The sequence below is a fragment of the Panthera onca genome, chromosome A3, assembly GCF_046562875.1.
Source record: "Panthera onca isolate mPanOnc1 chromosome A3, mPanOnc1 haplotype 2, whole genome shotgun sequence".
Classification (NCBI taxonomy): Eukaryota; Metazoa; Chordata; class Mammalia; order Carnivora; family Felidae; genus Panthera; species Panthera onca.
In genome coordinates this window covers 85,188,608-85,210,196 of record NC_138341.1, presented here as the reverse complement: position 1 = coordinate 85,210,196, position 21,589 = coordinate 85,188,608, and the positions used below count along the sequence as shown (strand labels likewise).

Genomic DNA, 21,589 nt, shown 5'->3' with positions numbered 1-21,589 from the left:
CCCCAGTCTAGTCATGAGAAGAACACGAGACAAATTTGAACGGAGGGACCTTCCACACCTATCTAACCAGCATGCCTCAAAACAGTCAAGGTCATCCAAAATCTAAGGAGAATCTGAGCAACTGTCACAGCCAAGAGGAGTCTAAGGAGACCCTACGGAGGAGTCTATACATATTCTTAATGTATGCAGGGTATCAGATACTACAGATAAGGTGGGGTCCTGGATGCGATTCTGGGACAGAAAAATAACATTAGGTAAAAAATTAAGCAAATATGAATAAACTTATGGACTTCAGCTAACAGTAACGGACCGGTATTGACAGGAAGCCCACAAACGTACCAGACTGATGTCGATCAGTAATAGGGAAAACTGGGTGTGCAGTATACGGGAAGTCTCTATCCTTTCCTGGCGATTTTTCTACAAATCTCGAACGTTCCTAAAATAAAAGGTTGACTTTTTAAAAGTTTATTAAAAAAAAAAAAATCCTATAGCAGGGCAGGACGGACGTAACAGAAAGCTTGGCTAGATACGGTGTTTCTACATTTACAAAAAAATCTCTTTTGCCACAAGTGGTGTTTTAGTCTCTTAAGGTTTAATCATTAGCCAAAGAAACAAATATTTTAGTTCAAATGGACTGAAAAACAAAATGAAAAAACTTGGATAATTTTACTAGAGAAAAAGATGCTTAGAGCTATTACATACTTTATTGAGCCAGTCTTATTTCTGTCTTTTGGCTAAATGCTTGGTCAAGTCTGAACAGTTGACAGCTTCCAGTTGCTCTTAGAATCGAACCCAAAGTCCTTAGCGTGGCCCACAGAATCCGGCTCCTGCCTACCTGCTTTGGCTGCATTTTAAATTTTTTTTTTTTTAACATTTATTTATTTTTGAGACAGAGAGAGACAGAGCATGAACAGGGAGGGTCAGAGAAAGAGGGAGACACAGAATCCGAAACAGGCTCCAGGCTCTGAGCAGTCAGCACAGAGCCCGACGCGGGGCTCGAACTCACATACCGCGAGATCGTGACCTGAGCCGAAGTCGGCCGCTCAACTGACTGAGCCACCCAGGCGCCCCTTTGGCTGCATTTTAAACTACGCTTCCTGCTATTTTCACTGATTGGAGCTGCACAGTCTTTCTATTCTGAAATCCTTTTTTTTTTCGTTCTAAAATCCTATTAAGTCTCTCTGCTTTCACTCTTCTTGTCCGGTATCTGTTATCTAATGCCGGGCAGCAAACCATCCGCGACACTTGGTGTGGCTTTAATGTAGCCCCTATTCTATTCACTCAGGATGTTCAGAGTCTATCTGGGCTGGTCTCACCTTGGACACTCATGGGGCAGCTGGAGCGGGGACGGGGGATTAAGTCACACCTGGTGGTCAGTGCTGTTGGCTAGTATGTTTTTCTAGCATACTAGAAAAGTGGCTCTCTCAGGGGGCTGCAGTAGGGGTCCCAGAGTGAGAGGAGCATTCATCTGATGAAAGCAAATCACAAGACCAATCTATATTTGAGCAGCAGGGAACAGACTCCATGTCTGACAGAAGGAGCAATAAAGAATATGTAGACATTTATTTATTTATTTTTTTTTTTTTTTTAACGTTTATTTATTTTTGAGACAGAGAGAGACAGAGCATGAACGGGGGAGGGTCACAGAGAGAAGGAGACACAGAATCCCAAACAGGCTCCAGGCTCTGAGCTGTCAGCACAGAGCCTGATGCGGGGCTCGAACCCATGGACCGTGAGATCATGACCTGAGCCGAAGTCGGACGCTTAACTGACTGAGCCACCCAGGCGCCCCAAGAATATGTAGACATTTAAAATCTATCACGTGTACAATGCTTTTCCTGAAAGCTTTCCTTAACTGTCCCCTTAAAAATAATCTCTTTGGCGGGCACCTGGCTGGCTGCCCATAGAGCACGCAACTCTCAATCTTGGAGTCGTGAGTCGGAGCCCCATGTTGGGTGGAGTTTACTTAAAATTAAAAGAGAATTTAAAAAATGTTTTTAAATTTCTTCAAAGAGGTCTTTCCTAACATACATTTCTTTCTTCTTTTTTCTTTCTTTCTCTCTCTCTGTTTTTTTTCCTTTTGAGAGAGCTAGAGCACAAGCTGGGGAGGGGGCAGAGGGAGACAGAGAATCTTAAGCGGGCTCCACACACGGCTCGATCCCACAACCCTGTGATCATGACCGGAGTTGAAATCAAGAGTCAGATGCTCAAGTGTCTGAGCCACCCAGGCACCCCCGCAACCACTATATTTAAAGCAGCTCTTCACCCTACATTCCCCATCTCTCACGATTTCATTTCTCGGTTTGATTTTCTTTCTGTCATTACGATCATCCATTATTTCATTGAGCAGGAACATAATTAACTCACACCTTTGTCCTTTCTGCCACAACACTACAGACAACCAGGTTTAACAGCTGGAAAAGCAGAGCACTTCAGTAAATAGCACTTTAGTAAAAACAAGGTAAATGAACATAAATTTGTCTCTTCTGTCCCCTCCCCAAAAATGACCTATTTTTTAAAATTCAAGGTAGATAAAGTAACCTGAGGTGTTTTTACAAGTCAGGTAATTTAGAGCTTCGGTTTCCAACATTAAGATGACCAGTTTAGAGATTTACTCTTTAAAGACCACCCCACACGCAAATAATCCTTTCGCCTGAACCTCTGGTTTGTTCCAGTTTGTTAAGCTTACACGGGATAAGGTCTGAGGGACTTGTTTCCATCTACCAAAGAATAGTGGCAGTCGGTGTGTCAGCCCCTGTGGCATCAGGCTCTCCTGAACGCCAGGCCACTGTAGCCCCCAGCTCTTCACAGTAGGGTCCCCAAGACGTGGCTGGACTATGGGGATCATGCCTGATCCCAGTCAAGTCTGGTACAGAAGGTCGTACTATAAAGAATGACACTTTTCCACTGGATAGTCTGCTCAAATAAAGGGAGACCAAGTCATTACAGAATGTTTTTCCACTTTATTTTTTTATGAATGACAGACCTACTCAATAATTTTATTCAGTTTATTTAAATAAGGATAAGGCTACTTAAAAGACCTTTACATACAAAAATGTACATTACAAGGTTAAACTCTCTGTACTGAATTACAAAACCTGCACAAGCATTTAATAAAAGAGCACGCTTAAAAACATTTTGACCGTTTTGTAACCTCTTAAAATTACTGAAGTTCCACAGTAGTAAATAGAGGAAGCTCTTACACATGTATGATTTAAGCTACTGGCAGTTTTACTTAATGTAAGTTTTTAAAAGGTCATTGCTATTGAATGAGTCTCTAGACCAGTTTTAGAATCATCTCTCAGAAAACTAAGTCAACCAAAATATTATTTCAAATAATAATTACAATTCTGAGGAATTTTAATACTAGCAAAAATATTATGGCCTCATAGTGGTAGTTGAACCAACTTTCCAAAGTGTCTGGTAGCTGTCTAGATTAATAAAGCTATTTTGGTAAACTGTACTGCCTTTACGGCCACTGGGAAGCAATTTAGGGCCTTTGGTGCTGCAGGGGCTGGAGACTTCCAGAATTCACGCGGCAGTCTATGATCCCTCAAATGTAAGAGGAACGGGGGTTATCCTATCTTCACTCCTCAATGAATGCGTAGGGCCAGGCATTATGACCCGCAAACCTAAGCCTGATGCTTAGGGTCTGCAGAAAGGAGGATGGAGAATAGAAGCAAAGAAAGTTAAAATATGGGAAAGGAGAGTAAGAAAAAAGAAACCGAGAACAAAGAAGTAGGGGAAGAAAAGAGCAAGACCACCTGCCAGTGGCAGAAGTGGTCAAGTGCTCATAACTACACCTCAGAAGCCACTCACTGACTCGAATGCCATTCGTCTGCCTACCACCCCCCCCCCCCCCCCCCCGCTCTGTTGAAACAGGAAATCGATAGTAACAATATTACAATGATCGTGAGTCAAGAGTATTCCAAAGTCGTTTGCCATTCAACTCAATTCCTTGTAAGCTTTAAAGCACACCAAAGCAACCCTTCAAAACCTAAGATTCCCGACACTTCTGCCTCAAAGTCCCATCATTCAGTAGGCTCCATCATGTGGAGGAAGACATCTCAAGACTGTATGTAAACACCTTGAGAAGGCACAGCGCTCTGAGATGTCAGCATTAGGTAATACACAGTCCAGGGTTTCCCACTTCTCCACATTTCAAACTCAAAATAGCCCAATAATATGCTGCTATATGAGCATTGATTCTGAATGTTCATAATATAAACTTCAATTTGAAGCAACAATGTTACACAGTTCAGCTGTTATTACCAACCTACTCTGTAAGTTAAATATACAAATTAAAAATTAATTTTCTTGAGTAACTAAAAATAAGTTTCCACTGACTTAAAACTGTCAAATGGCTAACTCTCTCTTAACTAAGAGAATGCAGATGGGAGCAGCAGGGACAACTGAATACAAAAATCTGTCATTCTACTCTAAAATCTGCACTTTTAAAATCTCCCTTTACAGTTATGTAGAGGGTTACAGTTGTCCTTCAACAGTATTACACGCATCAGCCCCGCAGGTAACTATGTAGTTACTGATTTAGCACAACATGCAACACATCGTATGTACCAATTTTGTCTCGTATGTATAGATTTATCGACTGGATAAAGGCAGAACGGCTAAAAACCGTAGGGTTAAAGTTTTAGTACCATATGTACCTGCAAGGCTGAATGAATTTTTTGTAAGGCTATTTGAGAGCTGAACTAAAATACTTGCGTTAACAAATCAAAAGAGGAACGAGACTGCTGTCAAAAGTAAAGAAAAGGCAAACCCCAATTTGAAGATCGATCACATAAGGAAAAAAGTATAAAGTATCCTCTGCACTTGGTTAGAAATACAAGGCAAAACGTGGACATGAGAACTCACGGCTCTAAGGTATACCCTACTTTCCCACTGATTCCCACCGTACAAATGGGATGGTGACACCATTCCAACAGGAACACACAACTTCAGTGGATAACTTGTGCGTGTGACAGACAGTCCTGCGGGGAGCTGTCCCCGTCACCCCAGCAGGGAGCCCCGTCCAGCTGGTACTCGTCTCCCATGCTGCCACTCTGGGGTGACTTGTGGCTTCAGTATCTTCTCGTCTTCTGCCTACTCCAGATGACGCTAAGCTTCCCTCTCACCGCTATCCTTCTCGGACTCTCTGAAGTTCTAGAATTCCATCCCCCTCTTCCTACTCTCTAAACCTTCTGCCATCGGGTGCCATCTTGAACATGACCACACCTGAAGGTTTTACAGTTGGCTTCTTTTTGAAAAGCTGCAGCACCTGGGAAGGAGCGATCCCTGCGCTCAGAGTGAGATCACAGACTGCTCACGAAAACAGCAGGTAGGGCTACTACACGGCCAGGACGTCTTAAAGGGCAGACCAGCTGTGAGAACGACCAGTCGGCTCCTAACAGACCAATCCTGTCGGGACTTCAAGGGAAGGAGCAACAGCAAGCACTGATTTACCTTTTGATTTTTATGGGGAAAGGCAATGTAAGCACTTGGAGAACAGCAGTTTCATCTGTATATTCTGAATAGTTTATCGGCAGCACTACAAATATGCTTTATTGGTGAACCTTGAGGAGTGTGGCAGTATTTACTAAAATGTTGGGATAAACTGTCAAATTCTTTTGCTAGGGAAAAGAAATAAAAATGGTGAACTTCCAGAAGATTTGAGCTTAAACAAAACCTCAAATTTCCCCAAAGACTAAAACAGGCTAATGAGAATAATTCTTAAAAGTCATCAGATGCTTTATACCAGACTTGCAGCTAATAATTGACTAGGATCGCTATAAATGACAAACACTAAGCCACTTGTTGAAAAAGAAATTCCTTCTAAATCAGGGAACAGAATGCAAAAATTAAAAAAAACAAAAAAGGAGGGAGGGAAAAGGAAAGACTTTTTTCAAACCTAATTTGAAACCTCTTTGGAAAATTCCACAATAATCAGGATCTCTGTAAATACTGTCAATATATGTGAACTTGCTTGAAAAACTACAGTTACAGTTATATTTACATTTTTGGAAACTTTCCTTCATGGCCATGTAACATGCTGTATCTTCCTCTTTGCTTCTGGGGGCTTCAGGTTATTCTGAAAAGACATGAACAGAAATCAGTATATACTTGCAGAAATGTCAGAGAATAACTTCAAATGAGCACTCTAAACCACCAAAGTGTACTACTCTAATCTATGCACAGTAGATCACTGCTGCCATCTGGTGGGAAAAGACTTTAGGAGCTTGGGGAAAAAAAGCAAGCCCCCGGCCACCCTTTTTTCTAGCTGTGGTTCTAACGTCTGCAAATTAGAATCGCCCACGGCACTTACAAACATGCCCAGACCGGGGCCTTATCCCACAACCAATTAAGTCAGAATCCACAGGAGGTGGCAGGAATGAAGCTCTGACGTCTGTCTGGGTTTTCAGGAAGCTCCTCCAGGTAATTCTAAGGTGCATTCAGAACTGAAAAGCACTGAAGGCTCCAGACCTGCTTCCTTCCTGCCTGCCCCATCGCCTTCCTCAAATTCACAATCCAAGATCTTAACACTCATAAATTAAAAAAATAAATAAAACAAACCTCTGAAGGAGTAAAATTTTTGAGTAGAAAAATGCTTTCTAACAGACCGAAAGAAAAGATCCTCGAGGCTAAGTCTTTATTGTAATATTTGAGGTCTGGATTCTTCCTCCTACCTTTTCTCTTATTCTTCCCTCTCTTATCTGACACCCTCCTCCCACTTCCCACAGAAGTGACTGAAGTCCGTCAGTCTAGAGGCAGCCCGGTGTCAAAGGTGCATGCACTGAGGTGAGACAGACCTGAATTCCAACTGCAGCCTGGCCACTTAGTAACTCTGACACCCTGGACAACTTTATTTAAATTATCTGAGCTTCTATTTCCTCATCTGCGAGATGAGAAAAAGACCTGTGCTATGTCACAGGGTCACTGAAAGGATGAACTAACGTTAAGAAGCATGAGCTGGTCACACTCACAATAGTTTTCTTTTTTCAGGGTCTACTATTTTAGAATGTTGGAACTAGTCTGAGTCTTGATCCTTTGGACACACAATTCCAAGAGGATAATAAAGTCACCGTATACTACAGGAATACTACAGAGACTGAATGCCTGTGTCCCCTCGGAAGTCCCATTTTGAAACCTAACCCCCAAGGTGATGGTGTGAGGAGGCACGGCCTTTAGGAGGTGCTTAAATAACAAGGAGGAGCTCTGATGAATGGGCCCTCATAAAAGAGACCTCAGAGAGCTTACTAGCCCCTTCCACCAGGTGAGAACACAGCGAAAAGCAGCCAGCTATGAACCAGGAAGTGGGCCCTCACCAGACACTGAACCTGTCAGCACCTTGATTCTGGACTTCCCAGCCTCTAGAACTATAAAAAATAAATGTTTGCTGTGTAAGCCACCCAATCAAAGTTGTTTTTTTGTCACACCAGCCTAAATAGACTAAGACAAGAAATAAAAGCTACAAAACTGGATATTTAAAAGTAAAATAATTTTCTGACGAGTCTAGGGAAGGATCAAATACACACACACACCCACACCCACACACACACACACACACACACAATCTCAACAATTAAACCCTAAGTAAACTCTAAATATATTGCCTATCTCTACCAAATTTGCCAGTATATGAAATCCAAGCATCTAAATGGTTAACTGTAACACAGTCCAACACAGTAGATTCCCCTAAACTTCCTCTACCCTCCAAGGATAGGTAAATTTGAGAAGGGGAGGTAAGTGATAAATCCTAAACACTCTAGTGTGGTTTAAGATAAGTGCAAAATAGACAGACTAAAGGTCAAGCTCTAAAACGCTACTTAATAAATATGTGACCCTGGGCAAATTGCTTAACATTCTGAGCTTTGCTAACAAAGGAATATTTTCCTCTTTTAGTTCCAAGATAAAGGATCTAAATGAGAAAACGCTAGGAAAGTGCCTAAGACACTCTCTTTACACATTTTAAGCAGAAAGAAATCGAGTGTACACAGACTTCAAGCTGTATTACAAAGCTGTAATCAAGACAGTATGGTCCTGGCATAAGAACACACTCAGATCAATGGAACAGAATAGAGAACCCAGAAATGGACCCACAAACGTATGGCCAACTAATCTTTGACAAAGCAGGAAAGAGTATCCAATGGAATAAAGACAGTCTCTTCAGCAAGTGGTGCTGGGAGAACTGGACAGCGACATGCAGAAAAATCAACCTGGACCACTTTCTTACACCATACACAAAAATAAACTCAAAATGGATGAAAGGCCTAAATGTAAGAGAGGAAGCCATCAAAATCCTTGAGGAGAAAGCAGGCAAAAACCTCTTTGACCTCGGCTGCAGCAACTTCTTACTCAACTTGTCCCCAGAGGCAAGGGAAACAAAAACAAAAAGGAACTATTGGGACCTCATCAAAATAAAAAGCTTCTGCACAGTGAAGGAAACAATCAGCAAAACTAAAAGGCAACTGACAGGATGGGAGAAGACATTTGCAAACGACATATCAAACAAAGGGTTAGTATCCAAAATCTATAAAGAACTTATCAAACTCAACACCCAAAAAACAAATAATCCAGTGAAGAAATGGGCAAAAGACATGAATAGACACTTCTCCAAAGAAGACAACCAGATGGCTAACTGACACATGAAAAAACGCTCAACATCACTCATCATCAGGGAAATATATTTCAAAACCACAATGAAATAACCACCTCACACCTGTCAGAATGGCTTACATTAACAACTCAGGCAACAACAGATGTTGGTGAGGATGCAGAGAAAGAGGATCTCTTTTGCCCCGTTGGTGGGAATGTGAACCGGTGCAGACAGTCTGGAAAATAGTATGGAGGTTCCTCAAAATATTAAAAATAGAACTACCCTAAGGGTCAGTAATTGTACTAGAAGGAATTGATCCATGGGATATAAAAATGCTGATTTGAAGGGGCACATGCACCCCAATGTTTATAGCAGCATTATCAACAAAAGCCAAATTATGGAAAGAGTCCAAATGTCCATCAACGAATGAGTGGATAAAGATGTGGTGTGTATATGTATGTATGTTTGTGTGTGTGTGTGTGTGTGTATATATATACATATGTATATGTATCTATATATCTATATATATATCTATATATATATCTATATATAGATACATATACATATGTATATAGACACATGTGTGTATATACACACATAATGGAATATTACTCAGCAATCAAAAAGATTGAAATCTTGCCATTTGCAATGATGAGGATGGAACTAGAGGGTATTATGCTAAGCAAAATTAGAGAAAGACAGTATGACTTCACTTACATGAGGACTTTTACATACAAAACAGATGAACATAAGGGAAGGGAAGCAAAAATAATATAAAAACAGAGAGGGGGACAAAACATAAGACTCTTAAATATGCAGAACAAACATAGGGTTACTGGAGGGGTTGTGGGAGGGGGGATGGGCTAAATGGGTAAGGGGCATTAAGGAATCTACTCCTGAAATCATTGTTGCACTATATGCTAACTAACTCAGATGTAGATTAAAAAATAAATTAAATAAATATAGAAAAAAAAAAAAGAAAGAAATCGAGTAGACTTTAAAAAATGTTAACTTATCATCATGGATTTTATACTTCCAGAATTCAAACACGAGAAAGGACATGTAAAAAGTAAGATCATTTAAGAGTTCAAGATCTGCTTGTGGCACTGCTCTCCCACCTCAGCTATGAGGCAGACTGCTCGAAGATTTCATTCACATCTCCCATGAGCCCAGAAACTTCTGCACACTTACCACGGCCTCCGCTTCTTCCTTAGGAGCAGCTCGCTTTAACTTCACTGGAGTAGTTCCAACAGGGGACAAAGGTGGGGACTTTGCAGGACCCAAAGGACTTTTCCTATGCGTTAAGTCATGGTTCTGTTTAGTGTCATTATTATTGTGTTCCGTTTTATTGTTCACAGGCAAATTGGAAGACAAAATTAGGGGTGAAACACTGGAAGACGAATTTGGTAATTTTCGAAAGGCATTACTGGTAAAGCTTGCCTGAGGGGGAGGCTTGAGTCGATCATTATCTCCATTCTCTGTCTTTTTCACTTTGATGCTTGTTCTGGTTGAACTTCCATCAAACACAATGAGGGGCCTTTTCCTTAACCCATCCACAGTGCCACTCCTGCAATCACAGAGATGTATTCACGGAAAACATAATTGGAACAGCAAACCCATTCGTTCACAGGAACTCAAAGCTAAAACAATGGCCAAAAAAACATTGCTAAGACTAATCTATTTTAAGTAGGACTACTGGGAATCAAATTTTCTATGTTCACCCTAAATGAAATGGTAATATTCTAGGGCTTTGACGTTTAAAGTATTTACTGACAAGAAACGTAAGTTAGCTTTAATGTACACACAAGATACAAATATTTTGAAAACATCAGCTGACAAATTAACCCTAGGACTTAAAAACAAGATTCCTAAGTAACTAAAAAAAATTTTTTTAAGTTTTAAAAATCACCCTCTAATTGACAGAATTATCTTGACTGTGTATCAATTATTACTTTAAAAAGGATAATAACCTAGAAAACTATCGCAAGACTACTACAGTAGCAGTCTACAAACAACGAGACAGAACATTCTGTTCTATTCATTAAAGATCTCTAAAGCCAAGGCATTTTCTAAACTGTAACTATAACATTTATAAAGTTTTAATGTTAAAATTCAGCAAGTCTTCACATTTAGCTTCTGAAAACCAAATTTCTACTCTGAATCACAAAGACAAATGATAAGAGCGTTCATTTGTCCATTATTCATGACACCTCGGGACATAACACATTTGTTCTTGGGGGGGGGGGGGAACAAAACCTTTTAATTAAACACGTAAGAATTTGAGCGGCCATTTATTAGGAAGAACACTTTAGTCTTACATCTCCAAGTGTGGTGCAGGGACCAGGGGCATTAAGCATCCTCTGGGGAGCCTGTTAAGAAATGCAGAATCTGGATGCGAGGGCGATCTGGCTGTGACATCTGTCACCCCATTGATCTCCAGGGTTGATTCGGCTGATCTGGCTGGCTAGGCAGGTGTCCCCTTCCTCCTTCACCGCTCCATGTGCGTCCCTCCTGAAGCTGCGCGCTCGAAGAGGATGACCTTCCCCGATAGAGGAGGACCGTTCTTCGGTCAAGGGTATACGAGTAGCTGTGCTCCCCTGCTAGAACCTCCAAACAAGCTCTCAAGAAATGCAGAATCTGAGGCTTCAACCTGTACTGATTCAGAATCTGCATTTTAACCAGATCCTAGGTGATTCGCCAAACTCACCAATTCTCAGGTCACCACTGAACATTATTTGGTAGAAGGTAAAAAATAAGCTCACTATACACCCACTGTCACCACAGAAGGGAAACAGCGCGTCAGCTTGTGAGAGTTCAACCTAAGAGCCCAGAGGCCCGCTCCAGCTTGGGCACCGTGCTGTAGATCTGGTCCCAGCTCTGTGTGGTCTGGAGGACGTCACAGGAGCTCAGTCCGTCCACAAAAAAATTAATAAACAATTCAACAATACCTGATTGTCTCTTAGATGCTTCCAGCTTTAATGTTTTGATTCTAAAGTCAAATTGTGGTTTTTGTTTTTTTTTTTTTTTTTAAAGAGCCAAAGATGTCTTCCAAAAGGATACTGAGGGGTTAAAGGGATTTTTATATGAAGTATAACACTATTGAAAGCTTTGCTTAGAACAGTGTGCCTGAATGTGCAGAGCAAGAAGAAAATACTTTCTTATTAAGAATCAACAGAAGTAAATTGAAAATATATTTGGCCTAACCCAAAGATTTACAAAAGCTAACTCTAATAAGTAGCCTATCCCAGTATATAACCATCAAGCTAAAAGGATCCTCGATCTGAACTGAATGTGTTCCTGATCAAAAAGTGACTGTATTTTCCAAAAGACTAAGAGCATACATGTTACATTCTTCAACAGTTTCCACACTTGGGGGAATAATCTCCTGGTCAATCATGAGTTTTTCTTCATAACTACAAATTAAAACCTCTATTCAACTCACCACTAGCATTTTCCCTCACTCCCACCCTTCACCGCATCTTTTTCCACAATCACTGGTGTACTGCCTATACACACTACCTTACAAACAGAAACCTCCAAAAATAAGTTCAGTAGTTAATCAATAGCACCCACGTGGGATACAACAGACACAGGAAGAGAAATACACTCAGGGATGTTAGGACACCTTGTCCTCATTAAGCTATCACTGTTAAAGAAAGGTAGCCTTCTTTTAAAAAGGAAATTTATTTGCTGTGGTTTTATCAAGTATTTTCTGAAATTTAAAAACTGTAAATAGTGCCCCCGAAGCTACATGACAGTTCCTTCATTCCTGCATCATTCAAAGACCTTAACGTCTTAACTTGACTCTACCTTTTCTCCCATTTCAGCAAATCTTGTTGGCTCTACCTCCAAAATAAATCCAGACTCTGACCACGTCTTACCAAATTCACTACCTCACTGAAAGTCACCACCATCTACTGCCTGGATCACAGTACAGTCTCCTGTTTGACTTCCCTATCTCCCTCCCCCCACCTTAAGTTACAGCCAGGGTGATGCTGTTGAAATGTACATCATATGGTGTCATCATTCTGCTCAGAATCTTCCAATGGCTCCTCATCTCAGAGCAAAGCCAAAGTTCTTACAACAACTTACACACCTTTATGGGATCTAGCCAACAATTTCTGCTACTCCCCTCCAATAAACCTCTTTTCTCTACTCTCCCTCATATTCTCTCCACACCAGCCTTGATAGCCTCTTTATTGTTCTTGGTCTATGATGGGCACACTCCTGACTCTTGTATTCTGTCTGGAATGCTAGCTTGCTCTCTACCTTGTAGGTTTCTCTGCTGCAATGTCTTTTCTCAGTGAGGTTGTTCTTGGCCACTTTACCTAAAATGGTAATCTCTCTCCCTGTTGTCCTTTTCTCCTTAGCATTTATCACTACGTAACATACCGTATATTTTATTTCACTTTCTAAATTCTGTTTCTCCCAATTAAAATACGAGCAGGGAATTCTGTCAGTTTTATTTGTGCTATAAGCACAGTGCCTGGTGCTCAATAAATAGTTGTTGAGCAAATGAATTTTTCTTACCTAAGTTTACCTGGAGAAAAAGAAGAAACACAACACTGTTAAGTCATATAAACCAGAACCACTGAAAAGTACCTTTTAGTCTCATTTTTCGTCTCATGTTGCTCTCTTTTCTTTTCCATCATTTTCCCCCATCTATTCTTTGGCAAATCTCTCTGAGGCAACGGTATTGCATGCTGAACATAAAGATCAGTAAGATTGTCTTTGTTTATTCTTACATCATTTTCAACAGCTATGTTCTTCTGTGGAGAAGGAAACAAAAGTAATTTCAAAATAACATCCTTTGTTTTAATTACTACCTACATAACACGGTAGAACGTTTCTGTTTAAACAACAAATTTTATAATAATAAAATTTAGTAATTATATAATTTATAGTTTATTTATAATCATAAAATGTATCGTATAATATATAATCTTATTTATAATTTATAACCATAAAAATCAATATAATATACTCATAATTTAAATTTCCAATTATTATATATTTAATGTAATTACAAAATTTGTTATTTAAGTCAGAGATTGTTATCTAAGTCTTACACGGACTTACAGGTACTTCAAGTACACCGCAGTCCTATACAGTTCTCTAAGAAGTACTATTACTAAGAGATTCAGCTCTGCAAACATCAGGTTCAGCCACATCTTAAAGACAATGGCCACACGTTCAGTGTGACAAGGACTGCAGCTCACATCTAGTCAGCCAGCATACCAGGCACGAAGACCATTTCCAGCAGCATCATCTTTTTTTTTTTTTTTTTTTCAACATTTATTTATTTTTGAGACAGAGAGAGACAGAGCATGAACAGGGGAGGGGCAGAGAGAGAGGGAGACACAGAATCTGAAACAGGCTGCAGGCTCTGAGCTGTCAGCACAGAGCCCGATGCGGGGCTCGAACTCACGGGCCGTGAGATCATGACCTGAGCCGAAGTCGGACGCCCAACCGACCAAGCCACCCAGGCGCCCCCCAGCAGCATCATCTTAATCTAGGACGTAAACTGAAAATGGGAGACTGCCTGGGGAAACCAGACAAAAGAATTCCAACAGTGATGACAATTTACTACCTGCTGTCAAAGGTCACCCAGAGTGTTACCATCACGATCAAAGTGTGGGCTGTATATTGTTTCCCATGTCTCCCTAATAATGCTTAAGTTGAAGTTAACCACCAAGATTTCAGATGGCCCTACAGATGGAAACTGCAGTCCCTTACTGATGACCATCATAACAGTGCATCATTACAACCTCCCTTTTACGTTTTCATCAGTCCTTTCTTTATTTTTATTACTTAAAATTTTTTTTCATGTTTATTTATTTGAGAGAGAGAGAGAGAGAGAGAGAGAGAGAGAGAGAGGCCCTACTTACTGAGCCACTCAGGTCCCCATCACCAGTCCTTTCGAGTAGCTTCCAGTCACTGTCCATCAACCTTGCATCAACCTTGTCAATATTACCTCATTCTCCCTCATTTTCCAATTTGCTCTCAACATCACGGAAAACATATAGCATAAAGAGAAGGAGTAGCTATGGATAGAGTTTGGATTTAGGAAGGAAAACGAAGATGGTAATGAGATCATGGACTCCTCAACTGCAATTCAGAAAAGCTTGGAAACATCTGTGCTCAGCTTAACTGGCAAAACAAGCCCAATCTTTGTGCTCTGATAAACTTATCCCACTTACTGTTTCCTTCCAAATTTAAAAGCACAAGTAGTACTTTTCTCTCTTATACTTGACCACCCTTTGTTATCAATTTTCACCCTCTATACACTTAGAGATACGGAAAAACCCTGGAGGGTCTCTTGGATAACATTCCTAGGGAATTCATAGGCACGTTAGTTTGGGACGCACTGCTCCAGGGTGGTGATTCTCAAACTGTGGTCCCTGGACAAGCAGCAAGAACTTGTTAAAAATGCCAATATTCAGGCCACACCCCAGACCTACTCAATCAGACACCCTGGGGATGGAGCCCAGCAATCTGTATTTTAATGAACCCTAGAGTGATTCTGATGTACCTAAAAAGTTTGAGAACTGCAGGTGAAAGGTAATTGATATCAATACATCTGCAGGGGACTTGAGGAAGTTAGAGAAAGAGTACTGAGGAGAAAACACAAGGAAAACTACAAAACAAGCTACTTGAAACCACAAGGAAACTTTCAGTAATTCTCTACCACTTTAAACCAAACTCATCACTTCTTTTGTCTTATCTTTTGTTGACTATCAGAGGCCACATTAGCTCGAAAAGAGGATATGCTACATTGAGGGCCAGGAGTCCTGGTTTCTCCTCCTGGCTGCACCACTTACCGGTGGTGCGACCTTAAATATGTCACTTCACCTCTCCGAGACTCAGTTTCATCTTTAAACGAGGTGACACTATGAAAAAAGGGCGATTTCTCCGATGCTTTCCAGCCCTGACAGTCTCTGATTACTACCCTTCATTGCTACTACGATTCTTCCCCAGGCCCTTGCTCACATCCAGGCCGCGGGGGTCGCCTAGGACTTCTGTGTCGGAGCCATCAAAGACCCCAAAAAAGAGAAGTCCTAATTCCCAGGAATCCCTGATAGTCTAAGGACGTCTCTTTCCCGGATAGGGGCGTGGGGAGACCTGGTCGGTCCGTGTGGAGTGGACGCTGACACAAACCAGGCGGGACAAGCGACGGCGGCGGGTGTGTCCGCTGCCACTCAGGATTACTTGGGGCCGGCTCAAGTCCGAACCTCTCTCCCAAACAGGCCCACCCGCCTCGGCGCGCCCGACCTGCTCCAGGGTGAGGAGAAGGAACTCCTGGGACAGCAGCTCCGGGTGCAGCAGCAGCTCCGAATCAGTGCAACTGCGACCGCCCACATCCCCCGCCATCGTCGTCGCCAGGAGACCCCGGCCGGCTACCCACAAGGCTCCGCGAAGGAAGCGTCCCGGAAGTGATGTAACGGGCGGGGCCTCGTTTGACGTCACTCTTAGTGCGCCAGGCGTCCGCTCCGCTTTTCGCGGCCGGCCGGGGTGCTGGGAGAGATCTTGCGGAGGGGACACTCCTGGGGGCGGTAGGAGCGAAAGGGACGTCCGCAGAGGAGACGACTGGCGTTTGACGCCTTGCAAGAAGAGAGGGGAAAACCAAGTTCCCAGAGAGGGTCACGATTGGTCGCGCTTCTTGTGACGTCCAATGGCAGAGGCCAAAGGGATTCCGAGGGCAGTCTCGCGGGAAAGAGGCGAGGCAGCCTGACGTCCGTTACCCAAAGTATAGCTCTGGTCGCCTCTGAAATTGTCTTAGTTTTTATTTTTGACCTCTTTGTCCCCTAATCCTCTTCCAATATGATGTAAGGCCAGAGACTTTAATTCCTTGTAACCCCATGGCCTCCCACATAGTAGGCGCTCAAGTATTCACCGAAATAATAATACTCCGAGCTGACCTCGCATATGAAAATAAGGAAACCGCAGGTGACAGACAACAGCTAAACATTTGTTAGACATTTACGATGTGCCAGGTACTGGATTTTATATGGATAATCTTGCTCCTCAGAACAGCACGATGAGGTGTATATTACTAGAATGCTTATTTTCCAAGTGAGGAAACAGGGTAATTTGCTCAAGATCAGAGATTGAGGAAGTAGCAACACTGACAAGTACATTTTCTCTGCACTAATTTCTCTACACTTATGTATATTATTATACATTTGCTCTGCACAAATGACAAGTACATTTTCTCTGTACTTGTAACTACAATGAAGGAACAGTTTTAGTTTAAATAGATTGTTGCAGGTTCAAATATGATCTAAACCTTGATAATTCAAGAAGTCTTTTCTACTTCTTTCATCTTTTGTGGAAGAGATACATGTTCCAAAACATTAGGCACATCTAACACTTAAACTTGCAGGCATGTTGTAAATGCTTATTCTAAATACTCTATGATGTATCATTTTATTGGAAATTATTGCAGTATAAAATGTGACCAAATCTGAGGATGTTAAAAGATAAACCTTGAAAAAGTTGGGAAATAAATGAGGTGCCAGCTTAAAAAGATAAGGTAAAGCTGAGAGCTGTTTTGCAATTTTTCTTAATCATTTATGTATATGATACTTCCGTCTAGAAATTGAATTTCAGAGCTGGGCAGAAACTTAAACGTTAGCCCAGTCCTTTCATATTAGTGATGAGGAAGCTGATCTAAATGAAAGACATTTAAGATGACTTGCCCAAAATAGAACAGAGTTTAGACCCGAGTTGAGGCAGGCATTTGGATGTTCTAATTTGGAGTTAAGTGCATTAACTTCATGGTATTAGGATCATGGTATTTTATAACCAAAATCTGAATACATTTCTTTTTTTTTTAATATTTTGTAAAAACTATTTTAGAGACAGAGAGAGCGCGTGAACAGGGGATGGGCTGAGAGAGAGGGAGACACAGAATCCAAAGCAGGCTCCAGGCTCTGGGCTGTCAGCACAGAGCCCGACACGGGGCTCGAACCCACGAACTGTGAGATCATGACCTAAGCCAAAGTCGGAGGCTCAACCGACTAAGCCACCCAGGCACCCCTACGTTTCCCTAACAATAGTGAAATTAGTGTGACTGGTATCCCCATTTCCTTCACCGGAAAGCACATTGTTTTAATGGCAAAAGCAGTTGTGTTGGAAGGAACCTGGCCTTGAAAACTAGAACTTAGTTCAGATTTTGTTCTGCTGCAAAACGAGATGTTGGGTGAGTTACTTGAGTCTCTCAGCCTCAGTCTTATCAGAAACAAATGCTGTGCTAACATCTGTGAAGAATTATCAAAGGAGTACAGATTATATAACACACTTGGCACAGAGCAGGGTACTCATTAACTGGTAGCTGGTTTTTAGAAAGTATTCGACCGTAATTATGAGGCAGTCTAGCAAATTGGACCAAGGGAAGGCTTTGGAGTGGCTCAGACTTGGGTTCTAGCCTGGCTTCAGCACTCACCTAGGACAGATATTCCATGTCTTTCCGCTGCAGTGTCCTCACCTGTAAAATGGAAATTGTAAGGCCACCCCACATTGTGCTGAGATTGGAGCTAGAGTCTGTAAAGTGCCTCCTCTGTAGCCACTACCTGGAGATTTGTTGTAGCCTATTGACTGTCAGCGAAGGAGGCATGTGGCATGATGGTGGTGTAGGTGGGGGAAAAATTGAGTTTAAGAGTCTGAAAATGTGATTATAGGTTCTTGCTGGGCTCTTTCTCCCTGTGGTTTGCTGAACCAATCACCTAACCCAAAGCCTCAAGCTTTTAATCAGCAAAAATGTTTTGCAGGAGGTAAGATCTGTTCTTTTCTCTCCCTCTCTGTTTTTCCTAATTTCCCAGAAGTACTTCTCTGCTTTAAAAATAATCCGTTAAGATAATTCCAGTTGCCTCGGAATCAAAAATCTTTAGAGGGGGTGTCCCCTGGGGCAGAAATAAAACCATCGAGATTCAGAGTGGAGGAAGTAGAATGAGATTCTAACACTCCCCAAAGGAAGGAGAGACTATTTGGTAAAGCCTGCCACACTCCATCCTGGGCAGAGCCTGGGGGAGTGGAGCCTCGGAGAATTTGTGGTCAGGTGACTGTGCTTTAATCTGAGTCTCTGATGTAGGAAGTCAGGGTAGGGGAGAATTAGCATTTCTGACAAGTTCTGATGTGATGTTTCCAGTATGTCCAGGCTGAAGAGCCACCTCACAGAGATTTCTGCCTCATCCCAGAACAAGAAAACCCAGACATTCCCTGACCCTCAAGCCAGGCCTGTCAATACGGAAGCCATAAAACTGAAAACCAAATATCCCAGTGGACAAAGAACATCTCCGAGTCCCTGTGATGCTAGGACCTGAGATCTCTTGCTTCCCCTGTTGGCACTTCAGAAATTCCCCAACCTGATTAACACAGCCCTGGGAAAGGGAGAGGGCCTCAGTTGATAAGATTATTGTCACTGCAGCTGAGTGAGGGCTTGAGAAAGAAAGAAAGCTCAGTTACAGAAAAACTTCTATTTGTTACCTATTTGAGTTTGTAGACTGAAGTTCATTCCTGCTATGCTGTTACCTATGAGTGTGAACTAGTAGCCACTAGTTTTTAAGTTCAGTAATATAAGAATTTTCCCTTTACTCAAAGATCATAGGGTTTTATTCTTTAACATTTTTACTTGGTGCCTATAGTTGACAAGAACAAACTGAGGGAAATCAACAAACACTTCCCTGCCTGGCATCATCACCTCACTGGGTTATGAGTTCTTCTGGGACAAGGTCCATACATTTCCTTTGAATCTCTTACCTGGTTATTAGCACACACGATGCCTGCACTTAGTAGGTACTCAGTAAATGTTGAATGAATGGGTCATGAACAAAATATGGACTGAAAACTTTGGGTGTTGATTCTTCTTGTTGGTAGTGTAATATTTAGGATACTTATGTTCCAGGGGCACCCGGGTGGCTCAGTTGGTTGAGCGTCCAACTTCAGCCCAGGTCATGATCTCCCGGCTTGTGAGTTCAAGCTCCACATCGGACTCCCTGCTGTCAGCGCAGAGCCTGCTTCAGATCCTTTGTCCCTCTCTCTCTGTCCCTCCCACGCTTGCACTGTTTCAAAAATAAAACATTAAAAAAGAAATAAGATACTTATGTTCCAAATATTTTAGTTGTCAAAAATATATTTGAGCACAAATAAAATTAAGGAGCTTCAAAGTGAATGTAACAATTTAAAGAATACTTCACATTTTGACCTGTGTTTTTGTAGGTATTTAAAACCCCAGTTTTGCTTTGAATTTCAAATAACTACCTTCAGTACCACAAGAATAATGACTATAGTTTTATTGTCACTTCTATTCCTTTTACGATCAGATCATAATTAAGATGCGTTTGCATACTTAAACTACTCATCTCATAGGTCACCCCTTCATGAGCTCCTTGAAACAGTGTTTCATTTTTGGGTTCTCTCCTGTCACCCAACTTCTAGAACACATTATTTTTTGCGTTAGGGGCTGTTTAGATGGGTATTTCTTCCACATGTTCTACTAACTCAGGGTTTCTCAAAATTGAGAGAGTATTAGAGTGACCTGGAGAGCTTATGAAAAACAGTTTGCTGGGCCCTGTCCTGCAGTTTCTGATTTAGGAATTTTGGAGTAGGGACCCAAGAATTTGCATTTGCAGGTTTGGAGATGATGTGGGTACCGTTGAGTATCGATCATACTTTATAAACCATCGCACTAAATTAAGCTGCTTGAGGGTGGGGGCTGTGCCTTTTTCATTCCAGGATCCCCTGCAGCTTCTACCATAGTACCTGGCACATAGGAGTTGCTCAAGAAATAGCTGACTTGAATAATAGTTCAAAAAGTTTGTTGTACTGAATCTAGATTATAGGTATATGAATGTATGTGCATGTATCCTTAAATGAGCTGATACATAGTATAGTGAGCTCTGTCTGCTAAAATTAAAAAAAAAATCATTATTGTAACCTTTCTTTGCTTAACTTCATCTTCTAAAATGATACCCAAACATTCGAGAGGTGTACGCAGCAAGTCTGCTTATAAATGAGAGCGACAGAATCTTTGCAGTAAGAGCCTCTTTTAAAAATAACGTAATTTATTAATATTGAGCATCAGGAATTAAAAAAAACTTTTTTTAATGTTTATTTTTAAGAGAGAGAGAGAGAGAGAGAGAGAGACAGAGCATGAGCGGAGGAGGGGCAGAGACGGAGGGAGACACAGAATCCGAAGCAGGCTCCAGGCTCTGAGTGGTCAGCACAGAGCCTGAGGCGGGTCTTGAACCCAGCCCCGAGCGTCAGGAATTTTCAAAATTGGTTGAGTGCTTCCCACATGCAGACAGACACAGCAAGAACATGGTAGCCACATTAGTTGCCCTCAGGAGCTTATAGCCAGTGAGGAAGTAAGGAACCGAGAGGAAGTGTGAGGAGGTGTAATAGGGGATATTAAATTTGGGGAGTAGCTGGGAACTATGAAAGGAGTCAGTTGTATCTATTCAACTCTTAATCGTCATTAATCTGTTAGAATTCATCTTTTGTATATTCTATGAAATACGCCTAACGTGTTTGGTATGGGCCCTAGGGATATTTACTAAATATTAATAAATGAGGTTAATAATTTCTTTGCAAAACTTACGACTGTGATATTTCTTCTTCAGTGTAACCAATCAAAGCAACATGAGGAATTTAGAATTAGTCTGATGCAGATACTTGCATACTTATGAAACAGCTATTTATATCCAGGTATCTGTCATATGTGAAACGGACTTTTCAGAAAGTTCCAGAGCAAATGTTATTAGATGGAATAATGTGCGCATGTGGAGCTTGCCATTTTAAGAATCCTATGGTAAACCTTTCATAAAGGAAATAATTATTTCGGAATTGCCCTTTTCCCCTCTTTTTTGTTAATACACGTTTTCACTTCTACATCGAGGCAGAACATAGGGGTTCCATAAACTGCTCAATCAATAGAATTTAATTTTATATATACGAACGTTCACTATGTTGTTGAATTTTGGGTTCTTAGGCCCGCTC

General features: G+C 41.4%; 1 protein-coding gene and 1 long non-coding RNA gene across 5 annotated transcripts; one reads left to right on the top strand and one right to left on the bottom strand.

Moving 5' to 3' along the window:
* Positions 1-2,948: 2,948 nt before the first annotated feature.
* On the bottom strand, positions 2,949-15,974 carry CA3H2orf49 (chromosome A3 C2orf49 homolog). 2 transcript variants are annotated; one of them, XM_060609977.3, is made up of 5 exons: positions 15,866-15,974; positions 13,196-13,362; positions 10,034-10,160; positions 9,785-9,907; positions 2,949-6,088 (listed from the first exon to the last, which is right to left on the bottom strand). In XM_060609977.3, the coding sequence occupies exons 1-5, from the start codon at positions 15,962-15,964 to the stop codon at positions 6,032-6,034; spliced, it is 573 nt and encodes a 190-aa protein (XP_060465960.1). In that variant the 5' UTR covers positions 15,965-15,974; the 3' UTR covers positions 2,949-6,031. The 2 variants fall into 2 exon arrangements, with proteins under 2 accessions (XP_060465960.1, XP_060465949.1); XM_060609966.3 differs by having other exon boundaries at positions 9,785-10,160.
* A 103-nt stretch (positions 15,975-16,077) lies between these two features.
* LOC132663577 (uncharacterized) lies at positions 16,078-21,316 on the top strand. Of its 3 annotated transcripts, none has more exons than XR_009603138.3 (3): positions 16,078-16,587; positions 18,274-18,366; positions 19,497-21,316. It is a non-coding gene; the product is annotated as an uncharacterized LOC132663577 (long non-coding RNA). The 3 variants fall into 3 exon arrangements; XR_009603135.3 differs by having other exon boundaries at positions 16,090-16,587; positions 18,750-21,316; XR_009603137.3 differs by having other exon boundaries at positions 16,180-16,666; positions 18,750-21,316.
* Positions 21,317-21,589: the final 273 nt, after the last annotated feature.